The sequence below is a fragment of the Phalangium opilio genome, unplaced genomic scaffold, assembly GCF_054372755.1.
Source record: "Phalangium opilio isolate 3A_F unplaced genomic scaffold, DU_Popi_V2 ptg000003l_1, whole genome shotgun sequence".
Taxonomy (NCBI): Eukaryota; Metazoa; Arthropoda; class Arachnida; order Opiliones; family Phalangiidae; genus Phalangium; species Phalangium opilio.
The window spans coordinates 7,312,072-7,336,990 of record NW_028324145.1 but is presented as its reverse complement, the minus strand read 5'-3'; the positions used below and the strand labels follow the sequence as shown (position 1 = coordinate 7,336,990).

The 24,919-nt window shown below is 40.0% G+C and overlaps 1 protein-coding gene and 2 long non-coding RNA genes across 5 annotated transcripts in view; all 3 read right to left on the bottom strand.

The window, feature by feature from the left end:
• The window catches only part of LOC149717450 (uncharacterized), a 208,973-nt gene that overhangs the window by 149,459 nt on the left and 34,595 nt on the right, over positions 1-24,919 (bottom strand). For 2 of the 3 annotated variants that reach the window (XR_016366820.1, XR_016366819.1), the window contains exon 2: positions 2,438-2,563. This is a non-coding gene — a long non-coding RNA (uncharacterized LOC149717450). Of the gene's footprint in view, positions 1-2,437; positions 2,564-2,656; positions 2,838-24,919 lie in introns of those variants that run through there. The other variant, XR_016366821.1, reaches the window with a different exon arrangement.
• Positions 70-2,351, bottom strand: LOC149717453 (uncharacterized). The gene is made up of 3 exons (XR_016366826.1): positions 2,113-2,351; positions 258-379; positions 70-178 (listed from the first exon to the last, which is right to left on the bottom strand). It is a non-coding gene; the product is annotated as an uncharacterized LOC149717453 (long non-coding RNA).
• LOC149717452 (2-aminoethanethiol dioxygenase) lies at positions 12,049-13,026 on the bottom strand. Its single transcript, XM_089838862.1, has one exon. It carries the CDS (start codon positions 13,002-13,004, stop codon positions 12,309-12,311), a length of 696 nt encoding a protein of 231 aa, XP_089694988.1. The 5' UTR covers positions 13,005-13,026; the 3' UTR covers positions 12,049-12,308.

The window sequence follows — 24,919 nt, the reverse complement described above, 5'->3', positions numbered from 1 at the left end:
TTTAGATAACGATCATAATGATAATTTCAATACGCATAAATATGAAAATTTTGCGATTACACAATAATATTCCCTCGAAAAATCCTTTATTAGCCAAGGCGTTATTATCCGCTTATGATTGGGGATAGTTACATTTACGAGCATATCCTGTTTTTCGTTTTCAATGTTAAGTAGCTGGCTATAAAAATCATATAGAGTTGAAATTATAGGAGAAAATAGGAAGGACAAAGTATTGGGAATGTAGGAAGCGTGGTCACCTTGAAGATGGAACACGCTTTTGTTTTTTCATCCGCTATAAACAAGATGCCTTTCAACGATGTTTCGAAGTTTTCTTTTGTTTTGGACAATTTTAAATCCCAATGTGAGACTTTGTGAAATTCTAAAATAACAAGTTGCAATATATCTAGGCAGGAATAAATACATCTAATAGGAATATTTGCGTCCCACTTAATTTCTACGCGAGTTTTGTGGGCTGGACTTGAGAACTTACTATCCGTCACGCCTAGCTCATAATTCGGACGTCAGGGGCGCGTATTTTTCAACCCCCATACACGGGTCCCACATAACACAAAATCCTCCTTGATAGGTTGAGAAAATGGAGGGATACACAATAATTACTATTAGTTGTATGTATTCCTGGTATTAGGCTAGTGTTTTGTTGTCGTCCATCTAAACCCTAAACCCCTGTCCGCTTGAAAGTAAAACTCTTGGAAAGAAGAGCTAAAGCCTTCTTTATATATTCCAAAAACGTGCGACTCGAGGGAGACAATTCCGGCATAAAAACACAGACACACACATGTCGTCGTAGTCCGGATGAAAAATTCTACTTCCCCTCCGCGCGTCCTACAAGGTTAAATTTGAACATACACGCTAAAATCCTCGGAGTCACTCGTCCAGACCCGAATCCCAACTGGCTCCGCAAGAGTCCAGGTTTTTTAGCCCAGACCCAAAGAAGGAAAACTGAAAAGCTGAAATTGACAGTTTTCCAGAAACTTAGACAGTTGAAGTGAACATATTTTATCTTCGACGTTTTACTACGCTGGGATTCACTTCCCAATGAATGTCCGTCCCATTGGGAAAGTGCCAAATAAATCGCTACTGCGAGGGTTAAGTGATGCGGGTTTCGTAGAATGGTATACTCAATGTGAAATGAAAAGGAATGTTTTTTTTTTTTTCTTCTCATCTTTCCTCAGTATTTGATGGGCAATACACTTATATGTAGCTCCTAGCGGGTGAGACAAGATGGAAGACGTTTTGGGATGAAAAAGAACCTTGAGTCTCCCGGGATTCACCAAGGCTTAAAGAGGATGTTCCTAACTTGAAGTAAACACAACGCCGCGCTAGGTTCAACGCACAGCGAGATTGATTATTCGCGAGGTGAAATTTCGCCATACATAATGATTAATCTAGCTCGTCCCACAAAATCCGTTTGGATACGTTGATAAAATGGGTACGCAATGATTCCTAGTAGCTGTATTTATTCCTAACATATTGTTTTATTCGGACGAAAACCAATTAGGTAGGGGTTGATTATGGACAGATACTGTCGTCGAAATTCGCGGTTTTGAGATAAATTATCGCAGTTAAAAACTTATGGATCTTTTCTACAATACTCCCTCCACGATTATGGACTTCTAAAGGCTAACACTAAGACGCATAAGGCCAGTAACAGTTTTTGGAGGAATCTCTGCTCACGCACTAAGAATATGTTGCCTCGCGTTGTCGATTCTCATTCGGTTGGAGGAGTTCGAACCTCAAAGATTATAGTTTAAACTTGAAGGAGAGAGGGATGGAGTGGTATTCCCATACCTATAACGTTGCCTCCCACAGACGGTAACTTAGGACGACCTCCCAGCATCCTCAGCGTTTAGGTAGGGTCGTACAGTACGGGATAGTAAAGGACGCCCCCCCCCCTCTGTCTTAAAAATAGAAGCTATAGTTCTCATGCAAACACAATGGCGCTACGCGGCAGCACTTAACAATCGCCTACAATACCTCTTATCTACCTGGTTTAAACTGAAAGGAATGTTTTTATCCTATCCCCTTGGATTGCGGCCCTGTATAATGTGTAGATAATTTGTTTAATTATGGCTTTACGAGTAAAATACTTACACAGGTATGAACTATGGACGACTTAATTACTTTGGTCAGCAATTGAACCGACTTTTAGAGTTGATGGATCTTTGAACCATTGTGGCAATAACCCGGACAAGATATACATAGTTTTTCCACTGGGAGGATTGATACCATTACACCAGGAGGTCTGGTTACTTCGTATCGCGCATTGTCCGCTAAGTATAGCCTGACCTCCTGGTGTAAATGGTTTCAATCATCCTAGTAGAAAAACGAAAATACCACTAATAATGAGTTACCAAATACATCCAAACACAGTTGATAACGATCTATAATTTTAATGAAACAATTAAAATAAACTCACCCATGGATAGTACTGGAAGCTGCAATTAACGAACCACTTTTCCGAATATTTTTGGGTGAAAAACAGCACCAGGAAAACGTGAAATCATTGGTCTGGTCTTATTTTCCATACTCCAGTCTGCAGGTCCTGAAATTGGACAAAATAAATTCTTAAAAATGCGAATACTTTAAAGGTGATGCCTAAAAAACACGGCAAGTTTCAAAGCGTCTTTATTCTTACCGGACTTTAAATTTAACACGCGATGTTAGCATTTTCAAAAAAATATTTCTACAGCGCTCGCTTGTAATAAAAAGAGACCAAACATAGTTTAGCATTTGTGAATAGAGTTTTCTTTTGTCTCTTCTATAATGTTAGATTCTACTATATAGTTATAGCGGGCGCCTTGAAATCAACGTTTATTGTTAGGAAACACGTTACGCGTTGTATCATTCGGGTACAGTACTGGGATTTATTTATATTAGCAGAAGGGAATAACAGAGAAGGGACACACTTTATATCTCCATAATGCTTTACACTCGTAACAACAGTCTTACCAACCTCAAATCAACTACCCTTCGCTGATTGGCTATCTAACTTCTGTCTTAGCTGTGACGTCAGATAAGAAGGTGACGTCTCGGACTCTCGGTTGACGTATAAAAAGTAGTTTTGTTTACAACTTTACATTGAAGGAGATAAAAATGGCCGAATTTCATGTTGATAAACGAAATCCAGCTGTGCAATTAATTTAGATGCACGGGAATTGAGAACATACCAAAATCAGATAATTTGAAGGTAATAAATAGATGAAAACTAATTATTCTGAATTAATATTAAAAAATAAAAAATAGTTTCAATAAAATACATACTTGAGGTTATAATTACACAAGAACGAAACATCGACAGCCCTAAGCCTTTGGAGAATGAAAATCTAGCAGACAAATAGGCCGCCTGATACCGCGGACTCGGAGAACTTAAAGAACTATATTTGCAGTAAATTGGTTAAAAGCTGTGTACTTGCGCAAAGTTTTCGCGGTTTTCTTGAGGTTGGTCGGACTCTCGTTACCATAGCAAGCTCTAATGTCTCCCTTCTCTCTTATTCCCTTCTGATATTAGCAAGAATACATACAGCTAATTGGAATGATCGCAGGGCTCCCACCAAAATCTTAAAAAAAAGTAGGAAAATAGCGGATTTTTTAGGCTAGAAATAGGGTGAAATAGGCACCGATTTTTTTAAACTAGGGACCAAATAGGAACCAAAATGGGATCTTTATTTGAACTTATATTTTCACCATTCTATCCCTGTTTTCACAAAATGACAAAGTCAGATATTTGTAAAAATATTTTATCATAAAACTGACTTAGTTTTTGTTTATTACATTACTACGTTTTATCTATCACAATTCTATCACACTTAACAATCAGTCTTTTTTCGTTTTTCAATGAAATAAGAAATATAAATGTGTAAATTGGACTTTGGGTTGAATATTATAAGCTGATGGCACATTAAACTAGGAATATGGTGATTTAGGGACCAAATCACAATTCTATGGTGGTTTAGGGACCTCAGAAAAAGTAGGGGGTTTTAGGTATTTTAGGGACATGGTGGGAGCCCTGCAATTTAAACAAACGAACATAAAAGAGTTTCTCCGAACACACGTGGTCTCGAACCCGGGGCCTTCAGCTTGTGAAGCCGGTGAGATAACCACTTTACAGCAGATACATATACATGGAGGCATCGTTTGACTAAATCTTATGTGAATTAAAAACTAACTATAAAAAAATAAATTCTGTGTGTGAGCACAATCTTAATTAGACAAGACTTCATTGCGTAATGACCATCTTCGACGATTGATCTTTCTGGCACTGTCATTCAATGGCGCTACCAACAGCGCCATGATATACGCTGCTGAACGCTATTTGAGCTAATTTAGTTGTCAATTTGAACTAGAAAGCTTAAAAAACTTCGGCGCACCTACGCGGTATCGAACCCGGGCCTCTCCGCATTTGGGGCGGATGAGACCACCAAAAAAAGGTACTGACCCCATATGGGATACCGACCTCATGAGGTACTGACCCCAATTGGGACACCGACCTATTGAGGTACTGACCCCAATTGCGATACGGACCTCTTGAGGTACCGACCCCAATTGGGATACCGACCTCTTGAGGTACCGACCCCAATTGGGATACCGACCTCTTGAGGTACCGACCCCAATTGGGATACCGACCTCATGAAGTACTGACCTCAATTGGGATACCGATCTCTGAACTCTCTTTGAGTTAATTTAGTTGTCAATTTAAACAAACGAGCATAAAAGAATTTCTCCGCACCCACGTGGTCTCGAACCCAAGTCCTTCCGCTTGTGAAGCGGATGCGACACCCACTACACAACACATACATATAGAAACACAAGTCGTTTGACTAAATCTTATTTGAATTAAAAACTAACTCTAAAAACAAACGGGCACAAAAAACCGGGCCGCGCCTACGCGGTCTCGAACCCGCGCCTATCCGAGTGCGAAGCGGATGCGACAACCACCACACAACAGACTCATATACAATTGTGCTTTGTTTGACTAAATCTTATTTGTTTTAAAAACTATCTATAAAAAAATAACTAGGGTATCTGAGCACGAGCTTCATTGGACACGACTTCATCGGGCACTGACCACTTCGGGTACTGATCCACTGTGGAACACTGACCACCACGGGCACTAATCCACTGTGAGATACTGACCACTTCGGGCACTGACCATCTTCGAAGATTGACCCTTTAAGCATTGGCATTCAATGGCTCTACCAACTGAGCCATGATACACGACGTTGAAACCTCTTTGAGCTAAAATAGTATTGAATTTAAACTAACGAGTCTAAAAGAATTTCTCCGCACCCACGTGGTCTCGAACCCGGGTCCTTCCGAGTGTGAAGCGGATGCAATAACCACTACACAACAAAAACATATAGAAACACAAATTTTTGAATTAAATCTTATTTGACTAATAAACTAACTCTAAAAACTAAGGAGCATAAAAAACTTAGCCACGCCTACGCGGTCTCGAACCCGCGACTATCCGAGTGCGAAGTGGTCTTATTTGACATAAAAACTAACAGGCGTTTCGGATCTGAGAGTGACCCCCTTGTATCTCCCGATACTAAGGGTTGCCTACCCCCCCTTTCCCGTCGAAAGGGTGTATTACTTGTACGCGCCTGACCAACCAATGAAATCACAGTTAGAAATACGTCAGAGTTAAGAGTCGTAACGGATAGTAAGTTCTCAATCCAGGCATACAAAACCAGCATAGAAATTAAATTAACATTAGAGATATGGGAGCACAATGATTCCGGTTATCTGTATGTATTCCTGATATTAGCAGACAGATAAAAGATTTTCTTCTAAATTATCAAGTGGACAGGATTCTAATTGAAAAGACTATATTTTGGACCAGGTATACCATTAACCCCTTTGCTAGGAATGTCACGCGGTTGTTTACTAAATTAAGATGACGAGTAAACATTACATAACGTACTGAGAGAATAACAATAACCTTAATTCATTAGACCTTTTCAGTGGTACGCTCGTCGCTACAAAGGGTACTTATATCTTAAAAGGCTTTACTTTTGAAGCTGTTCTCGAATTCCAAGATTGATCGCGTCTTTCGTCAAAATAGTCTATCTGGGCAAAAATGTTACTCCTTTTTTCTCTCTGTCTCATCTTTTCGGGGCTACTATGGTAAGGAATGAAAGATCAGTCCACGCGTAGTTGAACCTTCCAAGTTTTTATAGTTTGAGAAAATTTTTACGAGTAAAATAACCGTAAAAACAGCAAAAACGCCCTTAACCCAACGACTTGAGCGGGGAAAGTGCTATAGCGAAAGGTGGGAAAACTACCGATGCAGCTAGAAATAAAAGGCCCACGAAAAACATTCAAAAAACACCACATTTCCGAATTTTATCTACTTGCATGATTATATAATCGCAACGTACATTATGGGAACTTTGCTTTTGGGTGGCCTTGGAAAGTGTGGATACACGAAAAACAAGTTTGGTGAGGAACTAACAAGGAAAAGATTAACTAAAAGGTTCGAGCTCCATTGATTACTTACAGAGAAACCAGCACGCAAGGGTTTATTATTATTATTAGTTTATTTCCCGGACGTTAAGAAGCAACGCCAGATGGAGCCAGAGTTCACTACATGAACGCGGCCACGCCCGCTAGCCAGCTCGCACTGCATCTACCGGTGCTTTTAAGCGCGAGGGAATAACCCAAGAAGGTAGCCCCGCCCTCTGTGCTTTTTGCATCCCTTCTGGCGGGCCGGTTCTTAGGGTGGTGATTTTAAATTCATATTCAATCCGAAATTTCATTAAAATTTCTGGGGATGTTTTACACACGTAGATATTATATTGCGTAATCGAATTTTTTCTTGTTTTTGTTCCCGTAGTTTTGCATGATCAAGGAATCGAGAAAATATGGAAGAATGCCTTATTACTCTGGCACAGGGGTTCGAAAAATGATTTTGAAGAAAAACATTGAAAGGAATTCTAAATGCGGGGAAAAACTGACCAACTATGGGAAGTCATGTCCTCCTAAGTCCTATCCATTGAAGCTGCCTAAATATCACACTGGGGGATTTCAAAAACTTGAAAATAAATTAATAATACCTTCACCGCGTTATATAAAATAATCTTTGCTAAATCTAACGTAAACATATCTCAAGAAATTAAAAAAAAATGCAAACTCGTAGACCTAAATAGAAGTGTCAAAAATCCATAAGCTTCTTTCAACCCCTTATCCCGTTTGAGAAGAGTAGGACGACTGCGCGCCTTATGTTATGGTCTACGTCCCTATTCGCTCATGTCTGACATTTTGAGGGAGAAAACATTTCTGAAATAGCTGAACAAAGATTAACGATTAGCTTTCTAACGATGACGGATAGAAGACTTCCACCTTTTAGAGGAATCCCTAAAAGTTACCTATACACCATAGCTACTACCTAAAAATATTTCTTAGAACAACCCTCTACCTATAACCAGGGTTCATACAACTTTTGGAAAAAAAGAATTTCCCTGAGATTTCCAGGTTTTTTTCCCCCATATACTTCCCTGAGTTTTACGGTTTTTCCCGTATGTGGAGTATTCTATGGAGCATGTTGTAAATAATTTCGTACGGAGGCCGGAAATATGTTTAAACAATATAACAACTTTATTAATAAATATAATCTAGTTAAAAACATTTGTATTATCACAGAACTAAACGGTAAGCGCGGAGGGGAAAGTGAACTGACTTCTACAATCGTTAACTAAGAAGTGATCTAACTAATATTCTGTCTGCTCTGATTACGTTTCGCTCTAGTTCATTTCAGTTCAGTTCCATTCTATGATATTCTCCTGTCTAATTCTTTATCTCAGAGCTTATCACGGTGAAAACGTGTTATCGTAATCTAGGCCCTCAGTCTGGCTGAACCCCTGTGCCACCAATCTCGCCTTGTATCGTAGAATCTTTCCGGCTGGGTCACGTTTTAGTGTGTACACCCATCGACACCCGATTACTTTTCTGTTTCGTGGTTTCTCTATGACTTCCGTGACTTCTCGTTCCTTAATTGTATTTACTTCTTCCTGCATGGCCGCTTGCCATTCTTGGGTCTGAGGCGAAGCTATGGCTTCTCGATAGTTCTTCGGTACTATGACCTCGACGCAATGGGCTTCATAAACTTCCGATACGTCTTCGTCCGTGATTCCTGATAGTAATGCGGTTGCATCTACATTCTTTTTGCTGAAGTCGAATAACGCGATATCATCAGGTAGTCCTTCTCTTCGTAAGTATGCTTCTAGTTCTGGTTTTGACCGAAACGTATTTCCTTTGTTATCGTCGTAGAAAATATCTGGTTGTCCTTTCGTTTTCCCTGATTTCCGATACGTAACTCGTCGTTTAAACCTGACCGGTGAGGTATCTTCTTGTACTTGAGGTGATTTTGGTTCTTCAGCTTGTTCATAAGGCTGATCTGTTATTTGTCCTTGGTCTTCTGATGGTTCTTTGATTTCTTCCATATTTGACGGGTCCTGGTCTCCCTCTTCCTCATCTTGTTCCACGAGATGCCAATTCGGTTGCACCGTTCCTTCTTTCTGCTTCAGGTACTCCATTCCAAGAACGGACTCATCAAAGGCTACATGTTTGGTCTCGATAGTCTTTCTTTCGTCGGGGTAATAAATGCGGTACCCTCTGGTTCTTACCGCGTAACCCACTAAAACTCCCAGTTTAGCTCTTCGATGGAGTTTACTTTTCCTCTGTTGCTTGTGCAAATGCACAAAAGCCAGACATCCATATCTTCTGAGATAGTTGCCACTTGGTTTATAACCAGCCCAATATTCATACGGGACCTTCTCTCCTAGTAGTGAGTGTTTCACCCTATTCTTTAAATAAGCTGCCGTTCTTACGACTTCAGGCCATAGGTGTAAAGGCAATTTGGCATCATCTATCAACGTCCTTGTCATGTCCATCAACGTTCGATTGACCCGTTCGGCAACCCCGTTCATCTGGGGCGAATATGTATTCGTCCTCTGGTGCTCAATGCCTGCTGCCTCACACATGCTCGTGAAATATCCGGCGCAGTACTCAAGGCCATTGTCCGTTCGGAGTGCTTGTATCTTCCCTTTTGACCGGTTCTCAACGAAACTCTTGAAGCGCTCGAAGCAGGAAAACACATCATTTTTCCTTTCCATGATGTAAAGCCAAATATACCGACTGAAGTCGTCAATGAAAGTTACATAGTAACGGCCTCCCCCTGTCGATGTCACGGGTGATGGCCCCCATACATCGGAGTGAATTAACTCCAGCACCTTCTTGCTTCTCATGGTCCCTATGCTTGGGTGACTCTGTCGAGTGCTCTTGTTTAGCTCGCAGGGTACACAAGTACCCAGTTCTCCATCCAGAGGCCCAAGGCCTCGTAACATCTCATGTTTTGCCATATATTTGAGATCTTGACTATTGATGTGTCCAAGCCTTTGGTGCCATTTTTCCATCTCGCTCCCTCTATGTGTCATCGTGATCTGATTTTCGTACTCGGGTGACTCTGTTATTACTTCTGCATCCGCCAGGGTATAGAAATGATCCTCAGATAAAGGCGCGCGAAAAGCAACTTGACCGTGTTCGTCATAGGTGGTGTAAGTTGAATTACATATAACTCCTTTATAACCCGCTTGGTCGATGAGACGCCCTGATATCAAATTTCTTCGCATACCTGGCGTATAGACAACCTCCCGTAACAGAAAAGTATCACCTCGCTTTCCGTTTATTTGAATTCGGATATCTCCGGTCCCTTTTATTCTTGTGATCCCTTCGCCGCATACTGCTTCGGCTGTTGCTTCTTTATAATTTAGGAACCAGTCCCGTCGGTTGCAAAAATGATGTGTGGCTGCCGTATCAATGACCCAAGTTGTCGAAGTCCGGGTTGTGGAGCAATGGGCTACAGCTATAAAAGCCCGTCTATCTCCTTTCTCTCTTCTCCCTGTTTCTCGTCTTGCTTTGTGACATTCATATGCCTTGTGACCGGGTTTTCCGCAATTGTAACAATCTCCTCGAAACTTCTTTCGTTGGTCTCGGTTAGGCAACTGGTGTGTTTTTCCTCTATGATCTTGACGTTTCATCTGCGCCACAAACACATCAGCTTGCGGTTCTTTCATCTTCTGTTTTTCCATTTGTCGCGTATATTCTGCTTGCAGTAAATCTTCGATTTTCGAGGGAATGAAATCATTGACAGAAAAACGATAAATCTGTTGTACCAACGAGTCATATGAATCCGGCAATGACGCTATCAACTGATACGCTATATCCTTATCCAAAAGGGTTTCTCCTGCCTCTTCTAACTGGTCCTTTATGCCATATACTCGTGTAATGAAATCCGTCATCGTCTCAGGCGGTTCGTAGTCCGTTGTATAGAACACCCTTCTTAAGGCTCCGATACGCGCCATATTAACCGGCTGTAGCGCTGTATGTAACTTGTTCCATACTTGATAAGGTGTTGTCAAGCCTTTAATAAAACTCCTTGTCTTAACTGACAGACTCAATGCAAGTAGAGACATCGCCTTCTCCTTCTTCGATTCATATTTATCCTTCTCTGCTTGCGTTGCTGTTGCCACCGGGGCTGGTGTATCTGTGCTCACTATTTCCCACAGCCCCCGATCTCGTAATATCCATTCCATTTTGTACTTCCAATCCGCGTAGTTATCAGAGTACAAAATCGGTAATTGTCCACCAACAATCGCGCTCCCACCGTCCGCCATGTTCTTAATGCCACGTCACTAACACGTTGTCACTTTCAGGGCCAAGTCCTAACTACTAAATTCCTAAGCCTCGGTCACTACCGAACCACGCTCTGCTACCATGTTGTAAATAATTTCGTACGGAGGCCGGAAATATGTTTAAACAATATAACAACTTTATTAATAAATATAATCTAGTTAAAAACATTTGTATTATCACAGAACTAAACGGTAAGCGCGGAGGGGAAAGTGAACTGACTTCTACAATCGTTAACTAAGAAGTGATCTAACTAATATTCTGTCTGCTCTGATTACGTTTCGCTCTAGTTCATTTCAGTTCAGTTCCATTCTATGATATTCTCCTGTCTAATTCTTTATCTCAGAGCTTATCTTATCTATACCTAATATCTACAGAGCAAATGTTAACGAACAAGTAGGGGGGGGGCTAATATGACTATAACATACCCGAAGGACATCCCCGTATCTCTATTAGAACCAGAGTTACGAGCCTCTAAAGTTTAGTGTAAAGCAATTCCTATGGAGGGTATGGTTATAAACATTTTCCTTAATTACTCAGCCACTGTTTATCGTAGCCCTAAGTTTTTAGCATGGTTGGATGGGGGAAAAATTGGACTATAACATACTCAAAGGACATCCCCGTATCTCTAGTAGAACCAGAGTTACAACCCTCCAAATTTTAGTGTAATGCTATTCGAATTGGGGGAACATTTTCCTTAATTACTCGTACCCTGTTTACTCGATACCCAGGTTTTTAGTATCGTTGGATGGGGGGCAAATGGGACTATAACATATTCAATGGACATCCCTGTATCTGTAGTAGGACAAGAGGTACAATGCTTCAAAGTTGGGTGTGAGGCTATTCCTATTGGGGGGAATATTTTGCTCAATTGCTCGGCCCCTGTTTACTCGATACCCAGGTTTTTAGTATCGTTGGATGGGGGGAAAATGGGACTATAACATATTCAATGGACATCCCTGTATCTATAGTAGGACAAGAGGTACAATGGAGGATATGTTCACGAACATTTTGCTTAATTATTCGGCCCCTGTTTGACGCAAATTTCCCTGAATTTTATTAAAAATTCTAAATTTCCCTGAGGTTTTTGTCAACAATTTATTTCCCTGATTTTTCCAGGTTTGTATGAACCCTGTATAACAGCGGCTAGACTTTTTCAAAGCTCTTTCTCTTTCATGGGCAAGAAGCGTGAGAAGTGATTGATGTCTTAGTTTTTTTTTTATTCCCTTCATCTTTCTTCATCCAAGTTTAATTTTATTTATTTTGGGTGAAAAAAAAAACCCCCTCCAAAATATCATCAAAGGTTAATTTCCATTCAATAATATGCCTATAGCTAAATTTAATTGTAATTGTACAAAAAGCACTAATCAAGTTTTATTTGTTCATGTACAATTTGTAATTACAATTCAGGTTAATTCAGCATATACTCCTAAATAGGTTAATAATTTAACAAAACATCATGTATCCTATATGGTACAATTGTGTATTAATAAAAATCTTAAATTTATCTTATAAATAACAATCTTCACATTATTATAAAGAGAATCTACGTGACTCGAACAAATTGAATGCCAATATGGTTTTCTTCTCGATGGTAATCACTTCAACATAATACTGGGCCCTGTATACTTAGCAGAATCGCACCAAAACTCACTAGGAGCAGGAATGTGTTTAAAAAACAATAACTTGTCCGTAACCGCTTCGGTAACTCTTTCGTAATAATGACAGTCTCTTTCGTCCATATATGGTGGTGCGAGTATGTCTAAGAAGGCCGCTGGACCATCAACGCTGCTAATTTCGTGTAGATTACCTTCACTGGGTCCCAATATGCAAGGTTGGTCATCAGTTGAAAGGGTTAATTCGCTGTGAAGCTTGCAAACGACAATTCCTCTAGCGTTACGTAGAGTTTTGGGTGCTTTAACTAGCCATTCATTACCCAAGAGGGTATAGCTTCTAATCTTGAGACAACCATGAAGCACTTTAATTATGCCATGCATACCAGGATGATCGTGCAATGGTATTCGACATCCGGGATGTACAATAAATATTCCAATGGAAAATACTCGGTTCTCAAAAACGCCGACGTAAGTGACGGGGGCTGACCGTCCGTAGTAAGTCCTTCTACCGTGGCTTTGACGCTGTATCACATCTTGAGCTAAATCGAGGTCTTTAGGGCCTACCTGACTAATTAACTCTTTTAATCTGGATAAATTATCCGCGAATGTTTCGTCAATAATTCCTCTTGAAAAGATTTGTTGAGCCGCTCTCGCGATGTTGACTATGACACTCGCCATTTTTAAAAGAACTGAATTCTGAAGCTAAAAATGTAGATTCCCTACCGCCATCTACACAAAATCTGCCAAACTAAATTTCAAATATTTGGCGCCAAACTTCGGAAATTAACTTGGTTTTAAAGTATTTAACTAAATCGTAACTTACAGTTAAAGTGGTCGTAAAATATGAAGCACTATGCTAAATATTCGTTGGATATGCGGTAAACTAACTGTTAATTACCAAAAAATTATAATAAATTATAATTCATCGGGTATTTAAACGTGAAAAACCTAACATTAGGTTAAGCGAGACAAAAGTAGGCTTAAAAGCTAAATCACAAGGCCTAAACCTTAATTTTAGAACCGAAATTTCTAAATGGAGCGCGAGATTTGAATTGAAACTTTTAATGAAATTTAAAAAAAAAACTACCTAAACAAATTAATTAACTTAACTTCATAGTACGAGAATTGAGATACTACGCCTTTTCTGACTTTACTATTGCTATGAAGTTAAGTTGTATCAAGTGCTCGGAAGATCTTTAACTCGCAAAGAAAAAAAATATTACTTGTAAACAGTTAAACCCCATAGAGATTGTGATTAAATTTCGGATTGAGTATATTAAATATTGAAATAATTTGTAATTTTCTTTTTTCTTTTACAAGAACTTTTCGAAAGTTAATAAAAAATCGTTTCTTCCAAGGTTAGAAAAGTTGACTTGAATTATCTTGGCTTGGAATAAATTTAAGTAAATTTTATTCACATTCGTTTCTGACAACTCCATCTTTCCCATCTCACCTTTTTCCGATGGCTACAATTTTTTTTTCTGGAAGTTATTACATGGAGGAGGTTTACGTAAAACCCTGAGAAGATTTCTATTAAAAACCCTTGGGCTTGGGATTTGCATTTAAAAGAAATATATTTTTGTTAATCACACAAACACTGATTATTTGTGATAGAAATAGGAGTTATAAAAACTGCAAATTGTAGGTGTCGTAATAGTTGGTATCGCAGGAAAAGAGGAGAAATACGTCTTTAACATACACAAATGCATTCCCTGTATCTCTTATAGAACCAGAGTTAAAGGTATGTTGAAAATAACCCGAGGGGTCGGACGTATTTTAAAAAGTCTACGGGATTTCGAAATCCAATTTGATTTCTTCGGGTTTCGTTTCATTTCGATGGATTTCATTTGATTTCTTCGGGTTTAGTTTGATTTCAAAATTAGATATAATCCAACGGATTTCGACGGATTTTGAGATTTTTCCCGTGATTTCGTCGAATAACCATACTAAAAACTTTGGGCGACGACAAACAGGGGCCGAGTAATTAAGCAAAACGTAAACAAACAAACCGCTCCATAGGAAATGCATTAGACTATACTTTGCAGGCTCGTAACTGTGGTTCTACCAGAGATAAGGGGATGTAAATAATGTGACCTTGACACAAATGTTCGGATTACTATAGAGGTCTTTACATATCAAAAGCAAAAAAAAAAAAAAACTTCGCGGTTTCGAACCTGTGGCCTTCCGGGAGAGAGGCGGAAGTGTTAACCACTACACTACAGATATGTTATTATGGGCGACCGAGAATACAGGCTGAGTAATTAAGGAAAATGTAAACAAACAACTCCTTCCTTAGGAATAGCATTAGACCCAACTTTGGATTCTCGTAACTCTGGTTCTAGTAGAGATACGGGGATGTCCTTTGAGTATGTTATAGTGCAATTTGTCCCCCATCTAACCATACTAAAAACGTAGGGCTACGACAAACATGGGCCAAGTAATTAAGCAAAACGTAAACAAACAACCCCTCCATAGGAAAAGCGTTTGACCCAATTTTGGAGGCTCGTAACTCTGGTTCTAGTAGAGATACGGGGATGTCCTTTGAGTATGTTATAGTGCAATTTGTCCCCCATCTAACCATACTAAAAACTTTTAGCTACGACAAACAGGGGCCAAGTAATTAAGCAAAACGTAAACAAACAACCCCTCCATAGGAAAAGCATTTGACCCAATTTTGGAGGCTCGTAACTCTGGTTTTAGTAGGGATACGGGGATGTCCTTTGAGAAAGTTATAGTGCAATTTGTCCCCCATCTAACCATACTAAAAATTTTGGGCTACGAAAAAGAGGGGCCGAGTAATTAAGCAAAACGTAAACAAACAAACCGCTCCATAGGAAATGCATTAGACTATACTTTGCAGGCTCGTAACTGTGGTTCTACCAGAGATAAGAGGATGTAAATAATGTGACCTTGACATAAATGTTCGGATTACAATAGAGGTCTTTACATATCAAAAGCAAAAAAAAAAAAAAAAAAACTACGCGGTTTCGAACCTGTGGCCTTCCGGGAGATAGGCGGATGTGTTAACCACTACACTACAGATAAGTTATTAAGGGTGACCGAGAATACAGGGTCGAGTAATTAAGGAAAATGTAAACAAACAACTCCTTCCTTAGGAATAGCATTAGACCCAACTTTGGATTCTCGTAATTCTGGTTCTAGTAGAGATACGGGGATGTCCTTTGAGTATGTTATAGTGCAATTTGTCCCCCATCTAACCATACTAAAAACGTAGGGCTACGACAAACATGGGCCAAGTAATTAAGCAAAACGTAAACAAACAACCCCTCCATAGGAAAAGCGTTTGACCCAATTTTGGAGGCTCGTAACTCTGGTTCTAGTAGAGATACGGGGATGTCCTTAGAGAAAGTTATAGTGCAATTTGTCCTCCATATAACCATACTAAAAACTTTGGGCTACGACAAACAGGGGCCAAGTAATTAAGCAAAACGTAAACAAACAACCCCTCCATAGGAAAAGCATTTGACCCAATTTTGGAGGCTCGTAACTCTGGTTTTAGTAGGGATACGGAGATGTCCTTTGAGAAAGTTATAGTGCATTTTGTCCCCCATCTAACCATACTAAAAACTTTGGGCTACGATAAACAGGGGCCGAGTAATTAAGCAAAACGTAAACAAACCGCTCCATAGGAAATGCATTAGACTATACTTTGCAGGTTCGTAACTGTGGTTCTACCAGAGATAAGGGGATGTAAATAATGTGACCCTGACACAAATGTTCGGATTACTATAGAGGTCTTTACATATCAAAAGCAAAAAAAAAAAAAACTTCGCGGTTTCGAACCTGTGGCCTTCCGGGAAAGAGGCGGATGTGTTAACCACTACACTACAGATATGTTATTATAGGTGACCGAGAATACAGGGCCGAGTAATTAAGGAAAATGTAAACAAACAGCTCCTTCCTTAGGAATAGCATTAGACCCAACTTTGGATTCTCGTAACTCTGGTTCTAGTAGAGATACGGGGATGTCCTTTGAGAAAGTTATAGTGCAATTTGTCCAGCATCTAACCATATTAAAAACTTTGGGCTACGAAAAACAGGGGCCGAGTAATTAAGCAAAACGTAAACAAACAAACCCCTCCATAGGAAATGCATTAAACCAAATTTTGGAGGCTCGGAACTCTGGTTCTACCAGAGATACGGGGATGTAAATAATGTGACCTTGACACAAATGTTCGGATAATTATAAAGGTCTTTACATATCCCAAGCGAAAAAAAAAACTTCACGGTTTCGAACCTGTGGCCTTCCGGGAGAGAGGCGGAAGTGTTAACCACTACACAACAGATATGTTATTATGGGCGACCGAGAATACAGGCTGAGTAATTAAGGAAAATGTAAACAAACAACTCCTTCCTTAGGAATAGCATTAGACCCAACTTTGGATTCTCGTAACTCTGGTTCTAGTAGAGATACTGGGATGTCCTTTGAGTATGTTATAGTGCAATTTGTCCCCCATCTAACCATACTAAAAACGTAGGGCTACGACAAACATAGGCCAAGTAATTAAGCAAAACGTAAACAAACAACCCCTCCATAGGAAAAGCGTTTGACCCAATTTTGGAGGCTCGAAACTCTGGTTCTAGTAGAGATACGGGGATGTCCTTTGAGAAAGTTATAGTGCAATTTGTCCCCCATCTAACCATACTAAAAACTTTGGGCTACGACAAACAGGGGCCAAGTAATTAGGCAAAACGTAAACAAACAACCCCTCCATAGGAAAAGCATTTGACCCAATTTTGGAGGCTCGTAACTCTGGTTCTAGTAGAGATACGGGGATGTCCTTTGAGAAAGTTATAGCCCAAATTGTCCCCCATCCTACCATACCAAAGGTTTGGGGTTGCGTCAAACAGGGGCCGAGAAATTAAGCGAAATATTCAAAAACATGCCATAGAAATAGCGTCACACCCAACTTTAGAGGCTCGTAAATTTGGTTCTACTAGACATAGGGGGATGTCCTTTGAGTATTTTATGGTCCAATTTGTACCCCATCCTACTATACCAAAGGTTAGGGGTTGCGTCAAACAGGGACCGAGTAATTAAGGGAAATGTTCAAAAACATGCCATAGAAATAGCGTCACACCCAACTTTAGAGGCTCGTAACTCTGGTTCTACTAGACATAGGGGGATGTCCTTTGAGTATGTTATAGTCCAATTTGTACCCCATCCAACCATACTAAGACCATAGGGCTACGACAAACAGGGGCTGAGATATTAAGCAAAATGTTCGTCAACGTATGGTATCGTCTCACTTATTGTTATTATATTACTTATGATTTTAACACTGAACTTTGTAGGCTCATAACTCTCGTTCTATTAGAGATACAGGGATCTCCTTTGGATATGTTATAGTATTCTTTGCTCCCCATACAAGGATACTTTAAACTTGAGGCTACCTCAATATCGTCGTCAACTTATTTTTTGTCTCACTTATTGTGAGGAGGTTACTTTTGATTTAAGAAAATAAACTTTGCAGGCTCGAAACTCTTTTTCTACTAGAGATACGGGGATGTCCTTTGAGTTTGTTATAGCCCAATTTGTCCCCCACCTAACCATACTAAAAACTTTGGGCTACGACAAAATGGGGCCGAGTACTTAAGAAAAACGTAAAGAAACAAACCCCTCCATAGGAAATGCATTAAACCAAATTTTGGAGGCTCGGAACTCTGGTTCTACCAGAGATACGGGGATGTAAATAATGTGACCTTGACACAAATGTTCGGATAATTATAAAGGTCTTTACATATCCCAAGCGAAAAAAAAAACTTCACGGTTTCGAACCTGTGGCCTTCCGGGAGAGAGGCGGAAGTGTTAACCACTACACTACAGATATGTTATTATGGGCGACCGAGAATACAGGCTGAGTAATTAAGGAAAATGTAAACAAACAACTCCTTCCTTAGGAATAGCATTAGACCCAACTTTGGATTCTCGTAACTCTGGTTCTAGTAGAGATACTGGGATGTCCTTTGAGTATGTTATAGTGCAATTTGTCCCCCATCTAACCATACTAAAAACGTAGGGCTACGACAAACATAGGCCAAGTAATTAAGCAAAACGTAAACAAACAACCCCTCCATAGGAAAAGCGTTTGACCCAATTTTGGAGGCTCAAAACTCTGGTTCTAGTAGAGATACGGGGATGTCCTTTGAGAAAGTTATAGTGCAATTTGTCCCCCATCTAACCATACTAAAAACTTTGGGCTACGACAAACAGGGGCCAAGTAATTAGGCAAAACGTAAACAAACAACCCCTCCATAGGAAAAGCATTTGACCCAATTTTGGAGGCTCGTAACTCTGGTTCTAGTAGAGATACGGGGATGTCCTTTGAGAAAGTTATAGCCCAAATTGTCCCCCATCCTACCATACCAAAGGTTTGGGGTTGCGTCAAACAGGGGCCGAGAAATTAAGCGAAATATTCAAAAACATGCCATAGAAATAGCGTCACACCCAACTTTAGAGGCTCGTAAATTTGGTTCTACTAGACATAGGGGGATGTCCTTTGAGTATTTTATGGTCCAATTTGTACCCCATCCTACTATACCAAAGGTTAGGGGTTGCGTCAAACAGGGACCGAGTAATTAAGGGAAATGTTCAAAAACATGCCATAGAAATAGCGTCACACCCAACTTTAGAGGCTCGTAACTCTGGTTCTACTAGACATAGGGGGATGTCCTTTGAGTATGTTATAGTCCAATTTGTACCCCATCCAACCATACTAAGAACATAGGGCTACGACAAACAGGGGCCGAGATATTAAGCAAAATGTTCGTCAACGTATGGTATCGTCTCACTTATTGTTATTATATTACTTATGATTTTAACACTGAACTTTGGATTCTCGTAACTCTGGTTCTAGTAGAGATACGGGGATGTCCTTTGAGTATGTTATAGTGCAATTTGTCCCCCATCTAACCATACTAAAAACGTAGGGCTACGACAAACATGGGCCAAGTAATTAAGCAAAACGTAAACAAACAACCCCTCCATAGGAAAAGCGTTTGACCCAATTTTGGAGGCTCGTAACTCTGGTTCTAGTAGAGATACGGGGATGTCCTTTGAGTATGTTATAGTGCAATTTGTCCCCCATCTAACCATACTAAAAACTTTTAGCTACGACAAACAGGGGCCAAGTAATTAAGCAAAACGTAAACAAACAACCCCTCCATAGGAAAAGCATTTGACCCAATTTTGGAGGCTCGTAACTCTGGTTTTAGTAGGGATACGGGGATGTCCTTTGAGAAAGTTATAGTGCAATTTGTCCCCCATCTAACCATACTAAAAATTTTGGGCTACGAAAAAGAGGGGCCGAGTAATTAAGCAAAACGTAAACAAACAAACCGCTCCATAGGAAATGCATTAGACTATACTTTGCAGGCTCGTAACTGTGGTTCTACCAGAGATAAGAGGATGTAAATAATGTGACCTTGACATAAATGTTCGGATTACAATAGAGGTCTTTACATATCAAAAGCAAAAAAAAAAAAAAAAAAACTACGCGGTTTCGAACCTGTGGCCTTCCGGGAGATAGGCGGATGTGTTAACCACTACACTACAGATAAGTTATTAAGGGTGACCGAGAATACAGGGTCGAGTAATTAAGGAAAATGTAAACAAACAACTCCTTCCTTAGGAATAGCATTAGACCCAACTTTGGATTCTCGTAATTCTGGTTCTAGTAGAGATACGGGGATGTCCTTTGAGTATGTTATAGTGCAATTTGTCCCCCATCTAACCATACTAAAAACGTAGGGCTACGACAAACATGGGCCAAGTAATTAAGCAAAACGTAAACAAACAACCCCTCCATAGGAAAAGCGTTTGACCCAATTTTGGAGGCTCGTAACTCTGGTTCTAGTAGAGATACGGGGATGTCCTTAGAGAAAGTTATAGTGCAATTTGTCCTCCATATAACCATACTAAAAACTTTGGGCTACGACAAACAGGGGCCAAGTAATTAAGCAAAACGTAAACAAACAACCCCTCCATAGGAAAAGCATTTGACCCAATTTTGGAGGCTCGTAACTCTGGTTTTAGTAGGGATACGGAGATGTCCTTTGAGAAAGTTATAGTGCATTTTGTCCCCCATCTAACCATACTAAAAACTTTGGGCTACGATAAACAGGGGCCGAGTAATTAAGCAAAACGTAAACAAACCGCTCCATAGGAAATGCATTAGACTATACTTTGCAGGTTCGTAACTGTGGTTCTACCAGAGATAAGGGGATGTAAATAATGTGACCCTGACACAAATGTTCGGATTACTATAGAGGTCTTTACATATCAAAAGCAAAAAAAAAAAAAACTTCGCGGTTTCGAACCTGTGGCCTTCCGGGAAAGAGGCGGATGTGTTAACCACTACACTACAGATATGTTATTATAGGTGACCGAGAATACAGGGCCGAGTAATTAAGGAAAATGTAAACAAACAGCTCCTTCCTTAGGAATAGCATTAGACCCAACTTTGGATTCTCGTAACTCTGGTTCTAGTAGAGATACGGGGATGTCCTTTGAGAAAGTTATAGTGCAATTTGTCCAGCATCTAACCATATTAAAAACTTTGGGCTACGAAAAACAGGGGCCGAGTAATTAAGCAAAACGTAAACAAACAAACCCCTCCATAGGAAATGCATTAAACCAAATTTTGGAGGCTCGGAACTCTGGTTCTACCAGAGATACGGGGATGTAAATAATGTGACCTTGACACAAATGTTCGGATAATTATAAAGGTCTTTACATATCCCAAGCGAAAAAAAAAACTTCACGGTTTCGAACCTGTGGCCTTCCGGGAGAGAGGCGGAAGTGTTAACCACTACACAACAGATATGTTATTATGGGCGACCGAGAATACAGGCTGAGTAATTAAGGAAAATGTAAACAAACAACTCCTTCCTTAGGAATAGCATTAGACCCAACTTTGGATTCTCGTAACTCTGGTTCTAGTAGAGATACTGGGATGTCCTTTGAGTATGTTATAGTGCAATTTGTCCCCCATCTAACCATACTAAAAACGTAGGGCTACGACAAACATAGGCCAAGTAATTAAGCAAAACGTAAACAAACAACCCCTCCATAGGAAAAGCGTTTGACCCAATTTTGGAGGCTCGAAACTCTGGTTCTAGTAGAGATACGGGGATGTCCTTTGAGAAAGTTATAGTGCAATTTGTCCCCCATCTAACCATACTAAAAACTTTGGGCTACGACAAACAGGGGCCAAGTAATTAGGCAAAACGTAAACAAACAACCCCTCCATAGGAAAAGCATTTGACCCAATTTTGGAGGCTCGTAACTCTGGTTCTAGTAGAGATACGGGGATGTCCTTTGAGAAAGTTATAGCCCAAATTGTCCCCCATCCTACCATACCAAAGGTTTGGGGTTGCGTCAAACAGGGGCCGAGAAATTAAGCGAAATATTCAAAAACATGCCATAGAAATAGCGTCACACCCAACTTTAGAGGCTCGTAAATTTGGTTCTACTAGACATAGGGGGATGTCCTTTGAGTATTTTATGGTCCAATTTGTACCCCATCCTACTATACCAAAGGTTAGGGGTTGCGTCAAACAGGGACCGAGTAATTAAGGGAAATGTTCAAAAACATGCCATAGAAATAGCGTCACACCCAACTTTAGAGGCTCGTAACTCTGGTTCTACTAGACATAGGGGGATGTCCTTTGAGTATGTTATAGTCCAATTTGTACCCCATCCAACCATACTAAGACCATAGGGCTACGACAAACAGGGGCTGAGATATTAAGCAAAATGTTCGTCAACGTATGGTATCGTCTCACTTATTGTTATTATATTACTTATGATTTTAACACTGAACTTTGTAGGCTCATAACTCTCGTTCTATTAGAGATACAGGGATCTCCTTTGGATATGTTATAGTATTCTTTGCTCCCCATACAAGGATACTTTAAACTTGAGGCTACCTCAATATCGTCGTCAACTTATTTTTTGTCTCACTTATTGTGAGGAGGTTACTTTTGATTTAAGAAAATAAACTTTGCAGGCTCGAAACTCTTTTTCTACTAGAGATACGGGGATGTCCTTTGAGTTTGTTATAGCCCAATTTGTCCCCCACCTAACCATACTAAAAACTTTGGGCTACGACAAAATGGGGCCGAGTACTTAAGAAAAACGTAAAGAAACAAACCCCTCCATAGGAAATGCATTAAACCAAATTTTGGAGGCTCGGAACTCTGGTTCTACCAGAGATACGGGGATGTAAATAATGTGACCTTGACACAAATGTTCGGATAATTATAAAGGTCTTTACATATCCCAAGCGAAAAAAAAAACTTCACGGTTTCGAACCTGTGGCCTTCCGGGAGAGAGGCGGAAGTGTTAACCACTACACTACAGATATGTTATTATGGGCGACCGAGAATACAGGCTGAGTAATTAAGGAAAATGTAAACAAACAACTCCTTCCTTAGGAATAGCATTAGACCCAACTTTGGATTCTCGTAACTCTGGTTCTAGTAGAGATACTGGGATGTCCTTTGAGTATGTTATAGTGCAATTTGTCCCCCATCTAACCATACTAAAAACGTAGGGCTACGACAAACATAGGCCAAGTAATTAAGCAAAACGTAAACAAACAACCCCTCCATAGGAAAAGCGTTTGACCCAATTTTGGAGGCTCAAAACTCTGGTTCTAGTAGAGATACGGGGATGTCCTTTGAGAAAGTTATAGTGCAATTTGTCCCCCATCTAACCATACTAAAAACTTTGGGCTACGACAAACAGGGGCCAAGTAATTAGGCAAAACGTAAACAAACAACCCCTCCATAGGAAAAGCATTTGACCCAATTTTGGAGGCTCGTAACTCTGGTTCTAGTAGAGATACGGGGATGTCCTTTGAGAAAGTTATAGCCCAAATTGTCCCCCATCCTACCATACCAAAGGTTTGGGGTTGCGTCAAACAGGGGCCGAGAAATTAAGCGAAATATTCAAAAACATGCCATAGAAATAGCGTCACACCCAACTTTAGAGGCTCGTAAATTTGGTTCTACTAGACATAGGGGGATGTCCTTTGAGTATTTTATGGTCCAATTTGTACCCCATCCTACTATACCAAAGGTTAGGGGTTGCGTCAAACAGGGACCGAGTAATTAAGGGAAATGTTCAAAAACATGCCATAGAAATAGCGTCACACCCAACTTTAGAGGCTCGTAACTCTGGTTCTACTAGACATAGGGGGATGTCCTTTGAGTATGTTATAGTCCAATTTGTACCCCATCCAACCATACTAAGAACATAGGGCTACGACAAACAGGGGCCGAGATATTAAGCAAAATGTTCGTCAACGTATGGTATCGTCTCACTTATTGTTATTATATTACTTATGATTTTAACACTGAACTTTGTAGGCTCATAACTCTCGTTCTATTAGAGATACAGGGATCTCCTTTGGATATGTTATAGTATTCTTTGCTCCCCATACAAGGATACTTTAAACTTGAGGCTACCTCAATATCGTCGTCAACTTATTTTTTGTCTCACTTATTGTGAGGAGGTTACTTTTGATTTAAGAAAATAAACTTTGCAGGCTCGTAACTCTTTTTCTACTAGAGATACGGGGATGTCCTTTGAGTATGTTATAGTGCAATTTGTCCCCCATCTAACCATACTAAAAACGTAGGGCTACGACAAACATGGGCCAAGTAATTAAGCAAAACGTAAACAAACAACCCCTCCATAGGAAAAGCGTTTGACCCAATTTTGGAGGCTCGTAACTCTGGTTCTAGTAGAGATACGGGGATGTCCTTTGAGTATGTTATAGTGCAATTTGTCCCCCATCTAACCATACTAAAAACTTTTAGCTACGACAAACAGGGGCCAAGTAATTAAGCAAAACGTAAACAAACAACCCCTCCATAGGAAAAGCATTTGACCCAATTTTGGAGGCTCGTAACTCTGGTTTTAGTAGGGATACGGGGATGTCCTTTGAGAAAGTTATAGTGCAATTTGTCCCCCATCTAACCATACTAAAAATTTTGGGCTACGAAAAAGAGGGGCCGAGTAATTAAGCAAAACGTAAACAAACAAACCGCTCCATAGGAAATGCATTAGACTATACTTTGCAGGCTCGTAACTGTGGTTCTACCAGAGATAAGAGGATGTAAATAATGTGACCTTGACATAAATGTTCGGATTACAATAGAGGTCTTTACATATCAAAAGCAATAAAAAAAAAAAAAACTACGCGGTTTCGAACCTGTGGCCTTCCGGGAGATAGGCGGATGTGTTAACCACTACACTACAGATAAGTTATTAAGGGTGACCGAGAATACAGGGTCGTGTAATTAAGGAAAATGTAAACAAACAACTCCTTCCTTAGGAATAGCATTAGACCCAACTTTGGATTCTCGTAACTCTGGTTCTAGTAGAGATACGGGGATGTCCTTTGAGTATGTTATAGTGCAATTTGTCCCCCATCTAACCATACTAAAAACGTAGGGCTACGACAAACATGGGCCAAGTAATTAAGCAAAACGTAAACAAACAACCCCTCCATAGGAAAAGCGTTTGACCCAATTTTGGAGGCTCGTAACTCTGGTTCTAGTAG

What these genes read in the sequence shown, in the direction of transcription:
- LOC149717452 (XM_089838862.1), bottom strand. Translation starts at nt 13,004, where the DNA reads ATGGCGAGTGTCATAGTCAACATCGCGAGAGCGGCTCAACAAATCTTT.